The 17,696-nt window shown below is 42.2% G+C and overlaps 1 protein-coding gene across 1 annotated transcript; it reads left to right on the top strand.

Annotated features, from left to right (window-relative positions):
- Positions 1-311: 311 nt before the first annotated feature.
- Positions 312-17,452, top strand: LOC139134960 (MTRF1L release factor glutamine methyltransferase-like). Its single transcript, XM_070702077.1, has 9 exons — positions 312-421; positions 11,225-11,594; positions 12,096-12,187; positions 12,793-12,886; positions 13,472-13,585; positions 13,966-14,030; positions 14,816-14,971; positions 16,091-16,300; positions 17,282-17,452. The coding sequence occupies exons 2-9, from the start codon at positions 11,280-11,282 to the stop codon at positions 17,322-17,324; spliced, it is 1,089 nt and encodes a 362-aa protein (XP_070558178.1). The 5' UTR covers positions 312-421; positions 11,225-11,279; the 3' UTR covers positions 17,325-17,452.
- The last annotated feature ends 244 nt before the right edge of the window (positions 17,453-17,696 follow it).

Here is a 17,696-nt window from a genome sequence, read left to right as displayed (position 1 = left end):
TTATGCCAGGCTTTAACGATATGGTTGAATCTAGCGTTTGTATTTTCCTCATCCAAATGTGTGAGAAGTTTACTTTCATTAGGAAAATTAAATTCTTGTGAAAATATTGAAGTCATTTACATTGAGGAAAATTCAGAAACTCGGAATAAACTGATGTGGTGACAACTACAGTTGCCAAAAACCGATAATGCATGATTATGTGCAAATTTCTCTAATTCTCATTTCTCCAAAGTCCACGTTGCACGGTTGTCCATGCACACGTCGCGGTCGAGGCCCCACTTACGCCACCAACGCCAGAAGTTTTGTAGATGAGGTCAAAGTTCGAGTTCGCTGGCCTCAACGTGCGTACGGTCTTGTGGTCTTTAGTCCTCACAAATATCATGTCACAGTTTCGATGAACACCAAAGAAATGTAAAACCAGGTAAAACTCATCTATCAACGTACTTGTGAGGGTAGATATCTTAGTTATACAAGTAGAGGAACTTGTATATTTGGCCTTAATATTGAGGCTTAGGCTGCGTTCACAAATAACGGGGGGGGGGGGGGGGGGAGGCTGAAGGAATCGCGATTGAAATCTTTTTTTTTTCAGACCCCCACCCACTCCCCCCCTCAATATCCTAAAAAAAATTTCAAGTCCCCCCGTCTATATGATCAAGAATTTCAAATCCCCCCTCAATATCATATAGCTGCATATTTATTAGGGATGCACGCAAAGAAAAAATAAACATGTATTTGGCATTTCTGCTCGCAGATGTTCAACACTACCTGTTATTAACAGTTTGTACGAGGCAAATTCTTAAATTGATTCATTTTTAAACGCATCAGTGGACGTTTTGGATTTATCAGTCAAAGCCGACTGTAATAATCCAACTCGATCTGGCCAGGTGAAAATGGCACCTGCTGAAGAGCACGCAAAATGATGATCACGAGAGAGTGTGCAAATTGTGAATTCCTGGCTACAATTAGATGCTACTTATAATTATAAGTTTAACAAACTTGACAATAATTGAAGGTTTAAATATTCCATCAAATAAATGTTTAATCTCTGAAATTTTTGGTGTAATAATGGTAAATTTGTTAAAATAATTCCATTTAGTCACATATTTTTTCATTTGGAGTCTTTACTGTACAAAGTTTTACTTTTGTGTTAATTATTTTATGATGAGAATATGAAAATTTAGAAAATCAAGCATGGTGTCCCCATCTTTTTTCTTTAATATTTGGTTATTCTCATATGCCAGAATTCAAAAATCCCTGATAAGTTTCATGTCTCTTGGTGTTCCATGTGTTGCTTTTTGGCCTGATCATGTGTACAAGTATGTTTCACTGTCATGAGTGTCACATGACCTGAACTCTCCTTCAGCTCAGTACTTCATAGTCAGAGCTATCCTTGTCACTGCTGGTATGCAGTGACAGTGACACTGCCCATAGGCAGTAGCAGGGGCAGTAGCTGTATTAACTTTGACAATTTTGACAGTAAACTTGTTCAGTTTATACAACTGCATTCTTATTCTACTTCCTACGGGTGTTGAACTGTCCAGTATTCAGCTTCCTGACACAGCCTGTGAATACGTACCCAGCATTATCATTGGCAAATGACTTTCAGTCTGGACTCTAATTCAATTATCACCCAATATTCCTATATGTAGGCTTTTGTCAACAAACTGAATACTGTGTGTTTCAGCATGCTGTAGGGACACAGCAAAAAACTGTATTTAGTGTACAGCACAGAAATACTGAAAAATTATCAACAGTTGCAGCTTCTGCCCTGATACTAGGCATACTTGTTTACAAAATTAATACATTTGTAGATTTTTTTGAGACAACAGTCATGAAATGCAACAAAATGGTTCTAGATCTTGTTTAATTATTACTAACATTAAAACAATTGGATGATATTGAAAATGTATTAAATTTCATTGAATTACCCATGAAACCTTGGAATTGTAAGTACAGAAACCAAAAAAATTTCAGGTACCCCCTAAAGGCAGAGCAAAACTCAAGTCCCCCCCCCCCACCCCACTATCCCAAAATTTTTGAATCCCCGCCTGAATTCCTCCAGCCCCCCATCTCTTTTTTGTGAACGCAGCCTTAAAAGCTTCTGGCTCACCACGGAGGAAGCACACTCCATGAAGCAAGCTCCATGGAAGCAGTTACTGTCTGGCCTAGCCCTGCGTATGATGCTGTGTGGTCCCGGCATTATACGGTGATTGGAGGTCGTATAACGCTTGGAACACACAGCATTGTACGCAGGGCTACTGTCTGGCCTAGCTGTGGGCCATCGCATTCACCCGACCGTCCATGCAACAGCCTGCTTGAGTAATTGCTTCAATTTCGCTATCTCTTCACCTCTAACGTGACAGTCTGCTGAAGTTCATTTCTTCAATTTACTCTGTTTTGATATTCATATGTCCACAGACTTTCAGCAAGTATAACATCTAAGCCTAAACCCTCGAGAAAAACGAGGGTCTATGATCTAAGCATTGAGGTAGAAAGAAAGATCAAAGCTGGTCTCTCCTTGACCCTAACTACATGCCTAAGTGCCCGGCCTAGTGTTGCACAGGCACTGAGCTCTTGTCTAATTGCAAACCACTTCACCTGTTGTTGGCCATTATACCAGAAATACCAGAAGAGTATGCAAATTATGGTGGGTAGGCAGCTAAGCAATAGTTACAATGTTCATGATAACCAAAAAGAAAACTCATTGCAGTTAGGGGAGGGATTTAGCTCCATTTCAATCATTGTATGCAAATTTTCAATAACTATACACCATTGTTTTCAACAACCTGTCAGTGTGCAGTTTAAATTTCGAACAATCTTTATCTCTGTCAGAAATTTGTGTTAAGGGGAAGTACTAATCAAAATTTTGACACTGCATTTGTGCGCTTTCAAACTTTCATTTGGGGAAGGGGATGGATTGAGGTAAAGGAAATGTTTTTAATTATCCATGGTTCCTTGTATATCAAGTGTGTTGATAATCAGAAAATTAAAACAATAAATAAACAATGAAAAAGCATTGCAGGATGTATTACAAACTGAGAGAGAATAAATATTCAAATCTGAGAGGTTAATTAGAATTTTAGTTATTCTTAACATTACACTATAAATGTTACACATTTATTTCTGTATGGCCCGGCTCAGTAGCCAAGCTAGTAATCAGCCATTTGAAAACCTATCACAGGTTCAGCCACTGGCACATACATTTGTGATGTATAGTAACTCTGAGCTATAATACTGACTTGGAGTATGTTTAATAAGTCCAGACTCAATCGTGTTAATGTAGGGCTCTGCAAGTGTGTTTTGGGTTGTAGATTCCAGACTTGCATTTACAACATAATGGATGTAATGGATGTGTTTTGGCCAGCCTTTATAGCTCAATTGCTGCCAGTCACAGAAATACATTTGAAAATAAAAATGGCTGCATCACATAAATACTTGATAAAAGGAGAGTATTTCATAATCAGTCTACAAATCTGTACATTATAGCTGTCAGATTCTTAAAACTGCAGAGAATGAGTTCTGTACAGCTCTAGTTTCATTTCCTTTAACTGTTAATTATATGGAAGCACTATTTCTACAAAATACCGGTACATGTTTAATAGTTTCACATTACAAGCACTTCTGCATATTATAATATGTGCAATGCTGATAAAAGTCACCAAAATTCTTTAACCCTTTTCCTGCCGAGCGCCCCTGTCCGTTATCCTGCCAAGTCGGTCAAAACCGGCCCCCTTTTCCGTGTCTACAGAAGATAGGCTCTCCTGCACGCTTTCCTGCCAGGCATTTGGCGGGAAAATACCGCATTTTCGGGGTACGATTACCGACCATATACGTGTTAGACTTCAAAAATTTTTGCATGCCCGTATAGAGGGGCAACCGCTGATGAGGTTGTGTCCAGAAAATGACGAGGTCACGGGCGTTGTTTGCCCCGGGGGACGTGCACTTTTATGCCCTTTTCTAGCTTACTTTCGCGGAAGTAAAGCTCGTTCGCCGGCACGCACGGCCACACCGGGGAAACGTCACCTCTCTCGTGGGTTAGTAGAAGACCCAGGGGTTAGTGCTATGGGTGCGGGAGCACCCTCAAACCTGTCCTGTTTCCCCTGGGTTGTGTCACTTGCCACGTACTTTGAACGACTTGGAAGAGTCGCACAGTGCAGTCTGCTTTGACGTAGTGTCAACGACATAGTTCCGCCATTGAAGGAAGGCGTGTACGTAGTTTGGCCAGTCAGTGAACACTTAGCTCGTTAGTGTTACCGTTTCCTAACAGTTAGTTGTGCAGTTGTTACTAAGGTGCAGTTTTGTACCACCTTAGCTCTGGACAGTGCAACTGCTCTATGCACTAACCCCAACGACAGATGGTTGGTACAACGTCTACGTCGCACGAGCACAGCCTCCGTTGGGCTGTGCCCCTCCCACGTGATACAACGCACGTTCATCCATTACTATAGCGTCCTTACGGATCTGCCAAAAACGAAAGTGGGGGTAAAAACAAAACAAACGAAAATATGCGATCCATAGATAGTATTTTATTCGGGAATAATTTACATTATGCCGAACAATAAATCTCGGAGTCTGTCTCGACGTCCGAGTGCATGGTCCGTGTTTCAAAAATTACAATCGGGGTGGCAGATCCGTGTTTCAAAAATTATAATAGGGGGAATTGTACAAAATAATCCGTCTAAACAAAACAAACGAAAATATGCGATCCATAGATAGTATTTTATTCGGGAATAATTTACATTATGCCGAATAATAAATCTCAGAGTCTGTCTCGACGTCCGAGTGCATGGTCCGTGTTACAAAGATTACAATCGGGGATTGTACAAAATTAATCCGTGTTTCAATTTACAATCAGCGGGATCGTAAAGCACAAACAAACGGCACAACCGTGCTCAAAATGTGATCATGGTCCGTGTTCAGAATACAGTCAAGCCACTGTTAGGCGAAGCTGTCCCCTGTCCGTTATTTACGTCGGGTTCTCTTGCTGATGGGTGTCGTCGGGGCTGTGTGAGTAGAGGTCTGCACGCCAATGCTCCTCTTACCTCGTAGCATCATGCGATGATGAAAAGCCGCAAAACCACTCGCCCTCGTGAAGATGAACCCCGCACAGACTACATCCTTTGGACGTCTCAGACAGTCGTCCGCTCGCAGTGGTCTTACCCTCTCTGCTGCATACTTTACAGCATTTCTGCCGCCCCTCCAAACGGCTGACAACGTGCATCGGCTGATTTTGTGGATTGATGTACGAGGCAAGAGAAACAGTGGCCTCGACCTCTCTCACACTGGGCTGCGATCGCCCACAATAACCGCCAATGAGTTGTTTCCCGACACGCAGATGAAACATCTTATGGGTCAGCTTACTATCAGGGTGTACATGCTTGAAGCATATATATGCATTTACCAGGGCAACATCAATCAGGTAACATGCCAGATATGTCCACCATCTGTGGTTCTTGCGCCCAGTGTGAAAGTACTTGCGCTTCTGGTTGGCTCGGTCGACGCCTCCCATGTACCGGCGATAATTATACAGCGACAGAGGCACTTGTCGCCGCTTGTCTCCCTCCCCCACTGGCACGCACTCCAAGGGTGGATAGACCGTATTCAAGATCAGCACCTGAGCGTTACTATCCTGATAAGCAGTGATGTTAAGACGAGAGTCCGTTCTGGTCGTGGCTTTCATATCCCCAACAGACAGAGGAAGGCGCTTCCTCTTACCCGGCGGAATTAATTGAGGGGGCATGGTGCGACGATTACGGCGGTTAAAACTCCCGACCATGTAGATCCCGGTCTCCATCAGCTCTCTAGCAGTAACGACCGTGCTAAACAGGCTATCACAGAATAGGCTGTGATTATATCCACAGAATGGCTGGACCAGCTCCATCGTAATTCTTTTCACCACACCTCGCTCCTGCCGTCTCCCATCAGTCCGATCCCGAAATTTCACACCTAGGTACGGTGCAAAGTTAGCGATGTATGCAGTGGTGGAGTCGCACAGCTGCCATATCTTGAAACCGTCTCGATCAGGCTTATGCGGTAATCTCTGCTTAAATTTAGAACGGCCCTTAAATCGCACCATGCCCTCGTCGATGGAGATCTCTCTACCCATCTTATAATTATTTACGCACCGGTCAACTATGGGCTCCATCCATGGATTGATTTTATACAGGGGATCCTCCTGACACCGACGTCGGCGGCGTGCCTCATCAGGATCACGACGTGGATCGTTCTCTGGGTCTGCCAGATGAAAGTATCGCATAAGCTGCTGAAAGCGACTGCGGGTAATCACAGTAGAAATACCCTGGTTTCTCAGAAAGGGATCGCTAGACCAATAATCCTCCACTGATGATTTACGGTCGACACCCATACAGACTAAGACGCCAATGAACGCCTGCACCTCTCGGTAGTCAGCGTTACGCCAGTATTTATCTATTTTCCTAGCGATATATCGCTGGTGGAATTTGGCGTATTTATTAGTCTCCTCCTTGGCCAATCTGATCAGTGTAGCTGGAATAAACTTAAAAAGTAATCGAGCTCACGGGAGTGGCTGGGCAAGGTGAAAGTCGGTCCTCTCTCATGGTCAAAATCGGTCTCCTCAAATATATTAGCATCGGTAGTCTCCGACATACGCCAGACAGGAGGGGTGTCGTCCTCCGCCAACACAGCAGCAACGTCATCATCGTTGTCAGAGCTTGCCTCACCTACATACTGCCTGTCATAAAAGTCATCGTCCTCTGCCGCATCCTCGTCAACCTCCGAGTCGGACTCAGCGGTGATATCACCGTCGTCTGGGCGTCTGGGCCTGAACTCGCCCGTAGCGGCATCAAGGATCATATCTGGCTCAAAATCAGGTGGGCTATCCTGATAACGAACCCTCCGCACTATCTTTTTCGGCGGGGACATCGCAGCACACGAAACTATGGCAGGAGCGGGCTCGGCAGCCTCTGCTGATGACGAGGACTCAAGCTCTTTCGCACTGGGCACAGGAACCTCTCCTGACGCAGGATGAGGGCTCATAGTAGCAACAGGTGGTGTCTCTCCCGGAGCAGCCGGGGGAGAACCAATGGCATCAGCCGTCTCGTTACTCACTGTCTCACTAGCAGCAGCAGACGTAGTTTGTGCAGGTGAAGTATCTCCACAAGAGCAGATGTAGTCTCTGCAGGTGAAGTAGTCTCTCCCGGAGCAGCCGGGTGAGAACCACTGGCGACCGGTGACCCGTCATCATCCTCATCGGCAGAACGATCGCTCTTACATTTACGCTTACCACTGGGTTTTTCAGCCGGAGATGGCTTCGCCTTACGGGAGCGTTTCTTGCCCGACTTCTTAGAACGTTTACTAGGGACATCACAACGATCGCTACCACTACCGCCCGGAGACTCTGCATCTTTGAGCTTCAGTCGTCTGCTCGCCTTCAGAAAACTTTTGCGGTCCGTCAAGCTCATATCTGGAACAGTGTCGACAGACTAGCAGGTCCCTCCTTTTAAAGCCACAGGGAAACAAAGCCCTGGACATGATTGGACGCAGGGGTGTTAATATATGCATCCGCCTGTTATTATAATGGACCTACGGCAATCAGTCCACCAACCGGCGCTGACATTCCTACCCGTCATGTAAATTGCCTGTCCGCACCATTTGATATGCTAATAATACTCATTTGCGATGCAAATCCCTCGAGCACTTAGCATAACATAGTCAATGTCATTAGCATCTCAACTTGACATTCCGTCCAGCTGGGTACGTGGCATGCGCACCTGCCACCCAAGGACGTTGGCCCAAGCCCATGTTTAGTACGGGTGGGAAACCCGTATCTTTAACCTCATGTCCCTTCTAAGTACGCCTGCGCAGGGCGTATTGTCATCCAAGTCGGTGACAAGCCAACCCGACAGATCGCCCATTAAGCAGTAATGGACTGGCCGTCTCGTTCTTGTACGGCAACGAACAGTGCTTCAGCGGCTTGTTTAGGTCATAACCGTCGCCTGCCGAGCGGCTTACCCAACTAAGGCGGTCAAAGATGAAGGATGCCAAAATTGTCAACGGCTGTCTCGGCCTCGTCCGTTGGGCAAACATGGCTCCTTCAAATAACGTGGCCAGCACGTCTACGTCATCAGCGGTGATGACGACCCGTCATTGACGCCCGAGTGCGTAAAACTCGGATATACTGACAGGTACCTCTACCTGAGTCGGTCATACTACGGTATAACCAAACACAGGTCTGCCAACTCCCGTTAGACTCGGCCGTTAGCCGAACTTCACAGGGACAACATAGGCGTAACAAGTCGGTGAACAACGGTTCACGCACCTAACCGCAGCCGCCAAGTCGGTGAACAATGGTATCAAATTTTGAGGCCATGTTCCTGAATGGCAAGGCTGAGGCGGTGTGTTTCGTTGCATGGCTTGAACGTCTAGAGCCAAGTGCAGCCGACAACGTCCGACATCTGAGTGGGTAGTCTTTTCGAGAAGGTAACAAGTCGGTTAAAAGCGGTGGTTACCCTTCACAAATGTCGCTCAAGTCCGTTCGGATCAGTTCCATGTCAGGGACTAATCAAGCCGAGTCCGTCAAATCCGTCCGCACTTCCCGTCAATCAGGACCAAGTCCGTGATTTTCGTCTCGCACCATTGGCAAAAAATTGCACCGCCAGCTGAGGCGGGCTTAGGCGGTTGCCTTACAGAAAGCCGAGTCCGTCAAATCCGTCCGCACTTCCCGTCAATCAGGACCAAGTCCGTGATTTTCGTCTCGCACCATTGGCAAAAAATGCACCGCCAGCTGAGGCGGTCTTAGGCGGTTGCCTTACAGATTAGCGTTGCCGAGACGGTCAATTTCGGCCGCAATCTATGTAGTGCCTCAGAGCCAAGTTACCCCAAACTCCGCTAGAATACGTCAACGTGCTAACCTGCCAAGTACGCTACGTCCCCCCAAAAAAACCAGTCCCCCACCGGGTGGGGGACTGGCTGGGTAGCTTCCGCACCTTTCCCTGTCGTTGGACTCTCTGTGAACCCATTTCGAGAGCAAACGCCGTTCCTCGCCCAAAACCTGTCCTCGAACGACCCCTAGCACGAGCAAGGGTTTGCTACACGTAGTTCCGTCGACTAGGCAGGAAAGGGGGTACCAAAAAGTAGCCCGATTTCCACCGCCTTGGCAGGATAACGGCCGTGGCTGCTCAGATTCTAGCTACACGAATTTCAAGCGGATTTTCACCGACTTGGCAGGAAAAGGGTTAAACAAAACAGAGTTAATTCAGAAGTAAGTGAATTTTAACTCTGTACCTGCCAGACAGTATCACTTCCCCATCAGCCAACTCTGTGAAAAGCAGTATTGAGTCGAAACCATACGTATTTCCACCCGTTTAGTTTGGTCTGTTCCACCAGCTTTATTCCATACAAAATCATGATTACAGTATCTATGATTTCAGGGCCTACAAATGTTCAATTTTTTGGTTAAAATGCACCAAGTGGTACATATTGTGCTTTACTAGTTGTACTGTAACAAACTTGACCTGATGGTGAAATATGAACTTGGCAGGAAATGGGTTAAAGCGCAGTGGTCGTTGCGCTGCGCATCCTCCTGAGGGGGTCCCCCTCTGTTGTAAACAAATCCAAGAACGCCGCACATGTTACGGGTTGATTGTAATGTTTGCGATATTGCCGCTTGTTAAAATGGCGGCTGATCTGTCACAAGCATACCAACTAACCAAATGTAACACGCAATAAAAGGTCAATTAATCTAAGTTAAATATCTGCTGAATATTGAACAATAATTGCTCGCTGGATTGAGATAACATTTGCTCATGATTTTCTTGAATCAGTTGAATGGGGCTCGGCTACTGTTATCGCTCGAGCCATAGAGCTAGACGTACGCATGTATACGCAAACAGACTATCAACGACCGGGCTCTAGTTTTCGACATCGCTAGCAAGGACGAGAGCTTTCATTTCAAGAGGCCCGACAGGTGTACAAAGACAACAACCCAAACTACAGAAATCTACAGAGCAAAGCCCGCTGCAGCAAGAAGCATCTCTGCATCTGTTCCGTTCCGTGGTCTGTATGAACGTCCGTGTCAAACCGGGTATATGGCGCGCTACACTCGGCTGTGGAGAATCCAACTCAACTACAAAGTTTACCCCGTTTTGGGGTGCAAACGAGAATTCCGAGTACAGGTATCAAGTCAAGCGAAGGAACTTTCATAGGTCTTCTTGTTATGTGGGGGTTATCTCACTTAAAGAAGATTCAGACCTACCCAGCAATCAGGAGGTACAACAACGAAGTTTGCCCAGCACCGGTAGGCTGCACAAGCAAGCGGTTGGATCACTGCCATGACCGTGCACAGGACCGGGGCACAGGATCTCTCGATACGTCTATGCACGGTGTAGCCGTGCAATTTTCCTGCCAAATGCCGCGAAAACCCGCTCGTTTTGTCTATTGTTTCCTGCCATTTTACTATTTCTTACCACGTAATACTAGGAGAAGTAAGACATGGTGATCAACAGTTGGTTGTGGGCCAAGTCGTCGCGGGCCGGTACGTTGTGGGACCGGATTCTCTATATGCGTGTACGTCAACACGGTGACCGTCTCCCAACAACATCTCCCGTTTCCTGCTCTGGCTTGCCGATCATGGTCTTGAGTGTAACTTTTGTGTTAGGCATTGTGCTTGTTGCTGGGCTACATATATAGGCAATGTTGATCATTTTAGTTATGTATTTTCACTGTACTGTACCATAGCATTGTGTATAGCCAGCGTGATCGCGCGCGATCAAACCTTTTTGTTCACTGTGTCTGCATGCAGTAAACTCAGCGACATAATGTGCTTTGTGTAGTGTCCCAATGTTCGTAGCTCTACATGAGTTTATAGATAGAAATACACCACTGAAGTTCGTTTCAGATCTCAATATTTTACTATTGCATGATGTTGAGTCTTACAAAGGCCTTAACAAAGTGGGGGACTGCTCCCATCTCACTCCTATTGAAAGTTGAGAAGACTTATGTTACAAAAAATTATGTTTATCAACAAAAAAATCACGCATGCGCAGCGCGACGACCACTGCCCTTTAAGCATATAGCTGAAGTACCGCCACCTACCAGCATCAGAACTCTCTGTTTTCACGCAGGTTTAGATTAACAATTTTTATATGTCTGGGTAAAGACATCATCATAGATCCATGAGTACTTCCTCATGAAGAGTCAAAATTCGATTTACAGTTTTTCATTTTGTTTCCTCTTTCTTGTCAATCAGGGAAGGGCAGTGACATGGACAGTAGCAGAGATTAAAGTATCATTGAATTGGAATCATGACATATCCATCTCGGATCAGATGGCTAAAATATCTGAATCATTATTCCAAGGCGTTGTATAGAGCTGCAAACTGCCAGTATCAGCAAGTGACATGGCAGGGTTTGCGGAGTTGTTTTTACTCAAGCCATTGTCCCACAGAAAGGAAAGCGGAAGAGTGTGGATCTGTTGGACAGACCCATACTGTAAGAGATGCATTACATCAGTGGACCAGAAAGTTCAAAGAGGAGAAAATACCAGAGCCAGACTTGTCAGCTGGATACATTATTGGCCATGTACTGGGCTTTAAGAGGGCATTTCTTGACACACCTGAGGTCAGTAGTGTTTAGTTGTCACCATGACTACCAATATAAGAGGTCAGCCGAGGTCAAAGCACAATGTACACAATCACTGGTTGAATTTTTTGAAAAAAGACTGATAGCTATCAACCTTTATCTCAAAGATTAGGCAGTAGAGAAACAAGTTCACTGAAATTAACTGATATTTGAAATCCAAATAGTTGGTGTGCCCTGTGTTAGCTACATGGAGAAAAACACAATTTTAGTTTTTTCAAAAAAACCAAGATGGTGACACCTTCATGTACTCCTTAGACTTTTAAAATGAGTCCACACAGGTTGTAGACCAGAAAGTATTGTAAAAGTGTGAAATTCCAAAAATATCTCCTATAGGCATATTTTTACCTTGAACATTACTAATATCTAATCTAAAAATAATACTAACTATACCAGGATGTGGTTTGATAATTTATCTCTTTATCTTTGTACATTGTTTAGTTCATGTTTCCCAACTAAGAGATTGTCTTATCATGTATTCAGATGAGAGCCATGTATGCTACAGACTTAATGACAAGATTAGACGAAAAGCAAACTGACAGAATAAATGGACTTTGTCAGAAGAGGTTACAGAGGTGAGATCTGTGTTTGCTGTCAAATGCTTTGCAGCGCAATGTTCCGCTTTTGTACCATTGTTGTGATGGAGTGTACTTGACAGTCTGGGCAAGGGTTCTAACAGCAATTGATTTGTTCATTGGTTACCGGGTTGCTATGGTATTCGTCAGTAGGTTATTCCTGACTGTGTTGCTAAAATCTACACTTTACATGTTTTGATATTTTATAAGTCAACGATAAAAACTTACCTCATGAAACTGAGAAAAGACAAACACAACTTATTGGTGCATAAGAAGCAGTAAGATGATACAGTTGGATCAGTCCCAGTGTTTTAGTATCAGTGATCTGATGCTTTTAAAATTACAGATATTACCAGATGTAATTTGCAAGATGTTGCATTTCAGTAGAAGGAAAAGGCTGCTTTATCAAAGATTGGCATGTAGTAAGCTTAGGTCAGGCCACAAAGTATGGGAAGTATATTACTATGCAATTATGACAATAAAATATTTTGGTAAGCTCTCTAAAAATGTGTCAACAAACATAAAAGATACACCGTCAATTCACCGAACTCAGTTGCTTTCTCTAATAGTTAACAGTACCAATGATTCTGATCTGTTCAATGTAGGATGCCGATCCAGTACGTCCTTGGTGAATGGGACTTCCGATTCCTGACTCTTAGTATGAAACAACCTGTTTTTATACCAAGACAAGAAACTGAGGTGAGATAAACAGAAGACCATCAATGAGATGGGAAAAGGTCAAGGGTCAGGTGGACATGACATGCCACTTATAATAATAGGAATGAGATTTTTGTGTTGATACAGAATGTTCATTAATGGACATATGACATTGTCATATTTTATTTGTTTTATTCTTAATGTATAAACCAGGAAATGCAAATCATTTCCATGGCAACATGACTAGTAAATCATCCACAAATGCAGAACTCTGTGCACTGATTTGTTTTCATAATGATAAGGTTATTTCTACAGTTTAAATGAGTATGCTGTGAAAATTCAAATCTCATCGCTTTCCAAGAGTACACAAGCCACAGTGATGGCAGAACTTGTTTTCTGTTAGCTGTGAAAATAATACTAAACAAAGAACAAGTGAACATTCAGTGTTTTTATAATGATTTTATATCATCACTCATGTAGCAAGAAAGTCATGGACAAGTTATCTTTTAAATTTTAGTTACCGAAATAAATACGTTCATGAAGTTCAGCAATTTACCCAAAAGATTTTTCGTGACTAAGTTCACATTCCGTACCTTAATGATTCTCTTTTACTCGCTTCCTGTTCAGGAACTAGTTGGACTAGTTCTCCATTTTCACAGGAAGAAACCAAATTTACACTTCTTGGAAATTGGATGTGGTAGTGGTGCCATATCACTCTCAATTCTTCATGAACTTCAACAGGTTGGTGAATTCATAAAAGATTAAAACAAACCTCTGTGATTCCTATGAAACACTCTTTACATGACAAGCTCTTGATACTTTTGTCAGGTATTTGCACATTATCAAAATTCAATTACATGTAGAAAGCAAAATTTCATAGTGTACTGGAAATCTGATTTTTCTTGTTAGAATTGTCACTCCAATATTTCTATATGAACTGGCAATCATGACAAAATGAGTTGGTTTGTTGCTTTGTCTTTGCAGTGCACCAATTTAACTCTTCAAACACAAGGAAGTGGTTAGGTTAGGTTAGGTCTGGTATGCTCAATTTAAAGATTTATTATGTATGTGATATTCACATTTTATTCTGATGAAATCATACTGTCACCTTCCCCAATCAGAGCACTGGTGTTGCAATAGACCAAAGTGTTGATGCTATCAATCTCACCAGACACAATGCCAAAAGGTAAGACACCACTTCCTTGTAATGAGACCAGAATGAATAATTATACAGTTTGCTGTTTAGCTCTCATTTGGGAAACATACATACACCAGTCTGAGCTTATGGGAGTCAGTCAATCTCTGTTGTCTGTGTGTTTGTATGTATGTATGTATGTATGTATATATATATGTATGTATGTCAACTTTATGAGCTAAAGAATTGACTGTAATGTGTATCAACCCAGCATATTGTATGAAGATGTGTCATGTAGAATTTAAATGAGATTATGGTCAATGGATTTTGCTCAAATAGATGTTCGTTTCAAAAAATGTGCCCATGAACTAAATAAATGTAAAAATGCATCAAAACTCAGGAACAAGATTGTCAGATTGCCATGATATGTAATTTTATGGTTGCCTTAGGTGAAAGTCACTAAGTTCTTAATTTCCTAGCGCATTCTTCAATTTCTCTCATTTTTACCATTTCGGTGAAAAAAAAAATTCTCAGAATTTCTTTGCCAGATTGCTTTGGAATTTATGACAGTATTCAGCTCTCAATAGGTCTTACCACGTACTGGGGATACATGTTGAAATAATTGTGAAATGAACAATATTTTAATTTGAGAATTTTTTGTTGTTTTTGATAAGGAAATCTTCATTCAGCTTTTTAAAAACTGATACCACCTCCATTTTCCTGTGTGCATGTTGAGGAACAAATTTTTCAAACATTGTAAAAGCTTCACTTTGACATTGACAATAATTGAAATTCAAATTCACAATCATTGTGTAATCTGTGTCTATTTTTGTCAGACTTTGTCTCTCAGACAGAATTCAAACCCATCGGTGCGAACTCAGTGATTCACCAAGACTGCCAGATTGCATCATGGGTAAATATGACATCATCGTCAGCAATCCACCATACATCTTCCAGGAGGACATGCCTGACCTGGCACCAGAAATCACTAGGTTGGACAATCATTATGTATTCTAATAATACCACTGAATCATTTGTCTGTTGCTCTACTGTCCAAGGTTTGACAGTTGCTGAGGTACGTTACTTCCACAAAGATGAAGTAAATAAGAATATTCGTCCTTGATTTGACAGCAGAAGTAAAAGTTCGAAGGTCAAGGACTGTCAAAAGATCAGTAAACTATAAATTTACATGGTGTATTACAAATGATAAAGAATAGACTAACAATGAAATCTAAGGTTTGGAATTTTTGAAACAGTGAAGCTCAACATCAATTTTCTAACCTGAAACTCTGTAACTAATATACCCAGTAAAAGGTTTTCACTTCCATTATTATAAAATCAACTCAGGTAATCCGTTTTTAAACACAGTCACTTCACTTTTTTGTTTTCAACATTTTATTGCAAACTTTTACCAAGAGTTAGCGATTGTTCAATGAAAATAATTTTTGCTGAAATTACAGAGTTTGGAATTCATGAGAATGTCAGTGGTTTCTAATGTGTCCTACAGAAATTATGGATGTAGGATGTCCTACAGAAATTATGGATTTAGGATGTCCTACAGAAATTATGGATGTAGGATGTCCTACAGAAATTATCTCCATTCACAGTTCAGTTGGCTCACTTGAAATCATGACATCTGTCAGTGATTTTCTGCTTGTCTGAGACTAGCATCTGTCATAAAATCACTTCTTTAAAGTGGGTACATTGTATATTAATTGTACATTCACGTTAAAAAAATGGGAATAGAAATATCAGATCAAGAGCATATTAAATAGCACCCATGTCACTTAAATCACAATTGACCACAATTGGTATACAGAACACGCGAGCCATATTACCAGTCTCTGCCTGGCATAAAGCACAGCTAATTGTTTCAGTTTCAAGTAGACTTTCAGCAACTTCAAGTAGCTTTTAAAGCATTCCAACCATCTAAATGGCGAATTGTGATAATTTCTGTAGTATATGCTACAGAAAGTTGCAGCTTCCTGACTAGTAGGATAGCGTATCTGTACTATCTTGTGAGGCATTTCTTCATCTCTGCCAATTGTTCATTTTACAGTTGGATATTCACAAGGAGAATTGTGTGTGTTGTCATCTCAAAATTGTAACAGGTATGAAGATCCCAAAGCTCTGAAAGGTGGTGTTGAAGGTATGGATGTAACTCTGAGAATCCTGAACATGGCCAGACATCTATTGCTACCAGGCGGGTCCATTTGGTTGGAAGGTGATCCGAGACACCCAGCAATGATCCAGAAGTGGCTCAGGACAAATCCCCACACCCAAGTGCAATTAGTCAATGTTCTGAAGGATTTCTGTCAAAGGTGGGAAAAGTTGGCATTTCAGCTTAGCTCGTTACTGTGATATGGAGTTGAGAATCATCGAAAGTAAATCGAACAGTAAATAATTTCAGCCATGCTGGTTACACAGTTTGATAGTCATCTACAAAATGCACATTAGATTCATTATGCCATTGGCTGCTGGTTATACAAAGTTCAGCCATTATAAAAATTTACCTTCAAAATTGACATACTCTGTTGCATTCCAATACTTCATTTGATCCATTATTGTCAGCCCTAGTAAAGTTGTTGCTTATATCAAATCTTGGTATTTCAAACTCAAGACTACCCATTTGTTTTGATATTTGCTCACAAGAAAAGAGCAGAATTTGCATTTTTGAATGATATCAAATTAGGTATCATATGATTTGATAATTATCAACTTACCATTGTTTCTAATGCTTAGACTTTATCAAATTATTTGATAATTTTTGTCAGAATTGTTTTTCTGGTACTGATTGAAATAGTTTAGATCATGACATATGAGTTTTGAGCAAAGGGGGAACTCAAAGTGCTTGTGTATATTTGTATTGTTAGAAAGTTGTGTTGTGTACGGGAACAGTGCTCAGAATAACATCAACGCTGGGTTTATGCAACCACATTTCGTGTACAGAAACAGTGCTCAGAATAACATCAACGCTGGGTTTATGGAACCATATTTCCTAACTTGTGTAGATGTTGCTGAGTGTTCAGGCTATTGAGTTGTTTACAAGTATAGTCCGTACACCTAGCGAATGATTGGTCAAGTTGTCTGTTTAATTGTCCAAGGGTACTTTTCTCACAAATGAATAAAAAAAAAACATGCTATGAGATAATATCGAATTGCAATGTGGCTTTTGCAAGATCCAGCGTTATTCAGTCTTGCTAAATAACGTACTACACATATTGCAAAGAGTGTGAACATTGTTGCTTGGTTCATGTATCTTGCTACTTTAAGAGCCTATTCTTTTTTCTAATCTTTTCTAGGACAAGATTCTGTCATTTGAAATATCTGCCATACAAAAGGTGAGGCAGTAAATGAATGATGATATGGGCGACATGAGGTGATACTCCTCAGGAAGTGACACAATCAACAAGAGGTGGCACAGTCAGCAACAGGTAACAGTTCTCAAGAGGTGACTTGATCCACAAGAGGTGACATCAATAAGAGGTAACACAGCCGTCAACAACAGGTGACACAGTCAACAACAGGGGACACAGTCAACAACAGGGGACACAGTATATCACATATTGACTGGCCATGAGGGCAACAGCATACGTCTGTACCCCGAGGGACTGAGTCACCCCAAAAACAGACTGTTTCCCGAGGCCGTAGGCCGAGGGAAACAGTCTGTTTTTGGGGTGACTCACAGGCCCGAGGGGTTAAAGACGTATGCTGTTG

The sequence above is a fragment of the Ptychodera flava genome, chromosome 6 (genome assembly GCF_041260155.1).
Source record: "Ptychodera flava strain L36383 chromosome 6, AS_Pfla_20210202, whole genome shotgun sequence".
In the NCBI taxonomy this organism is placed as follows: domain Eukaryota; kingdom Metazoa; phylum Hemichordata; class Enteropneusta; family Ptychoderidae; genus Ptychodera; species Ptychodera flava.
Note: the sequence above shows the minus strand (reverse complement) of the source record. Positions and strands in the feature narration are given on the sequence as shown.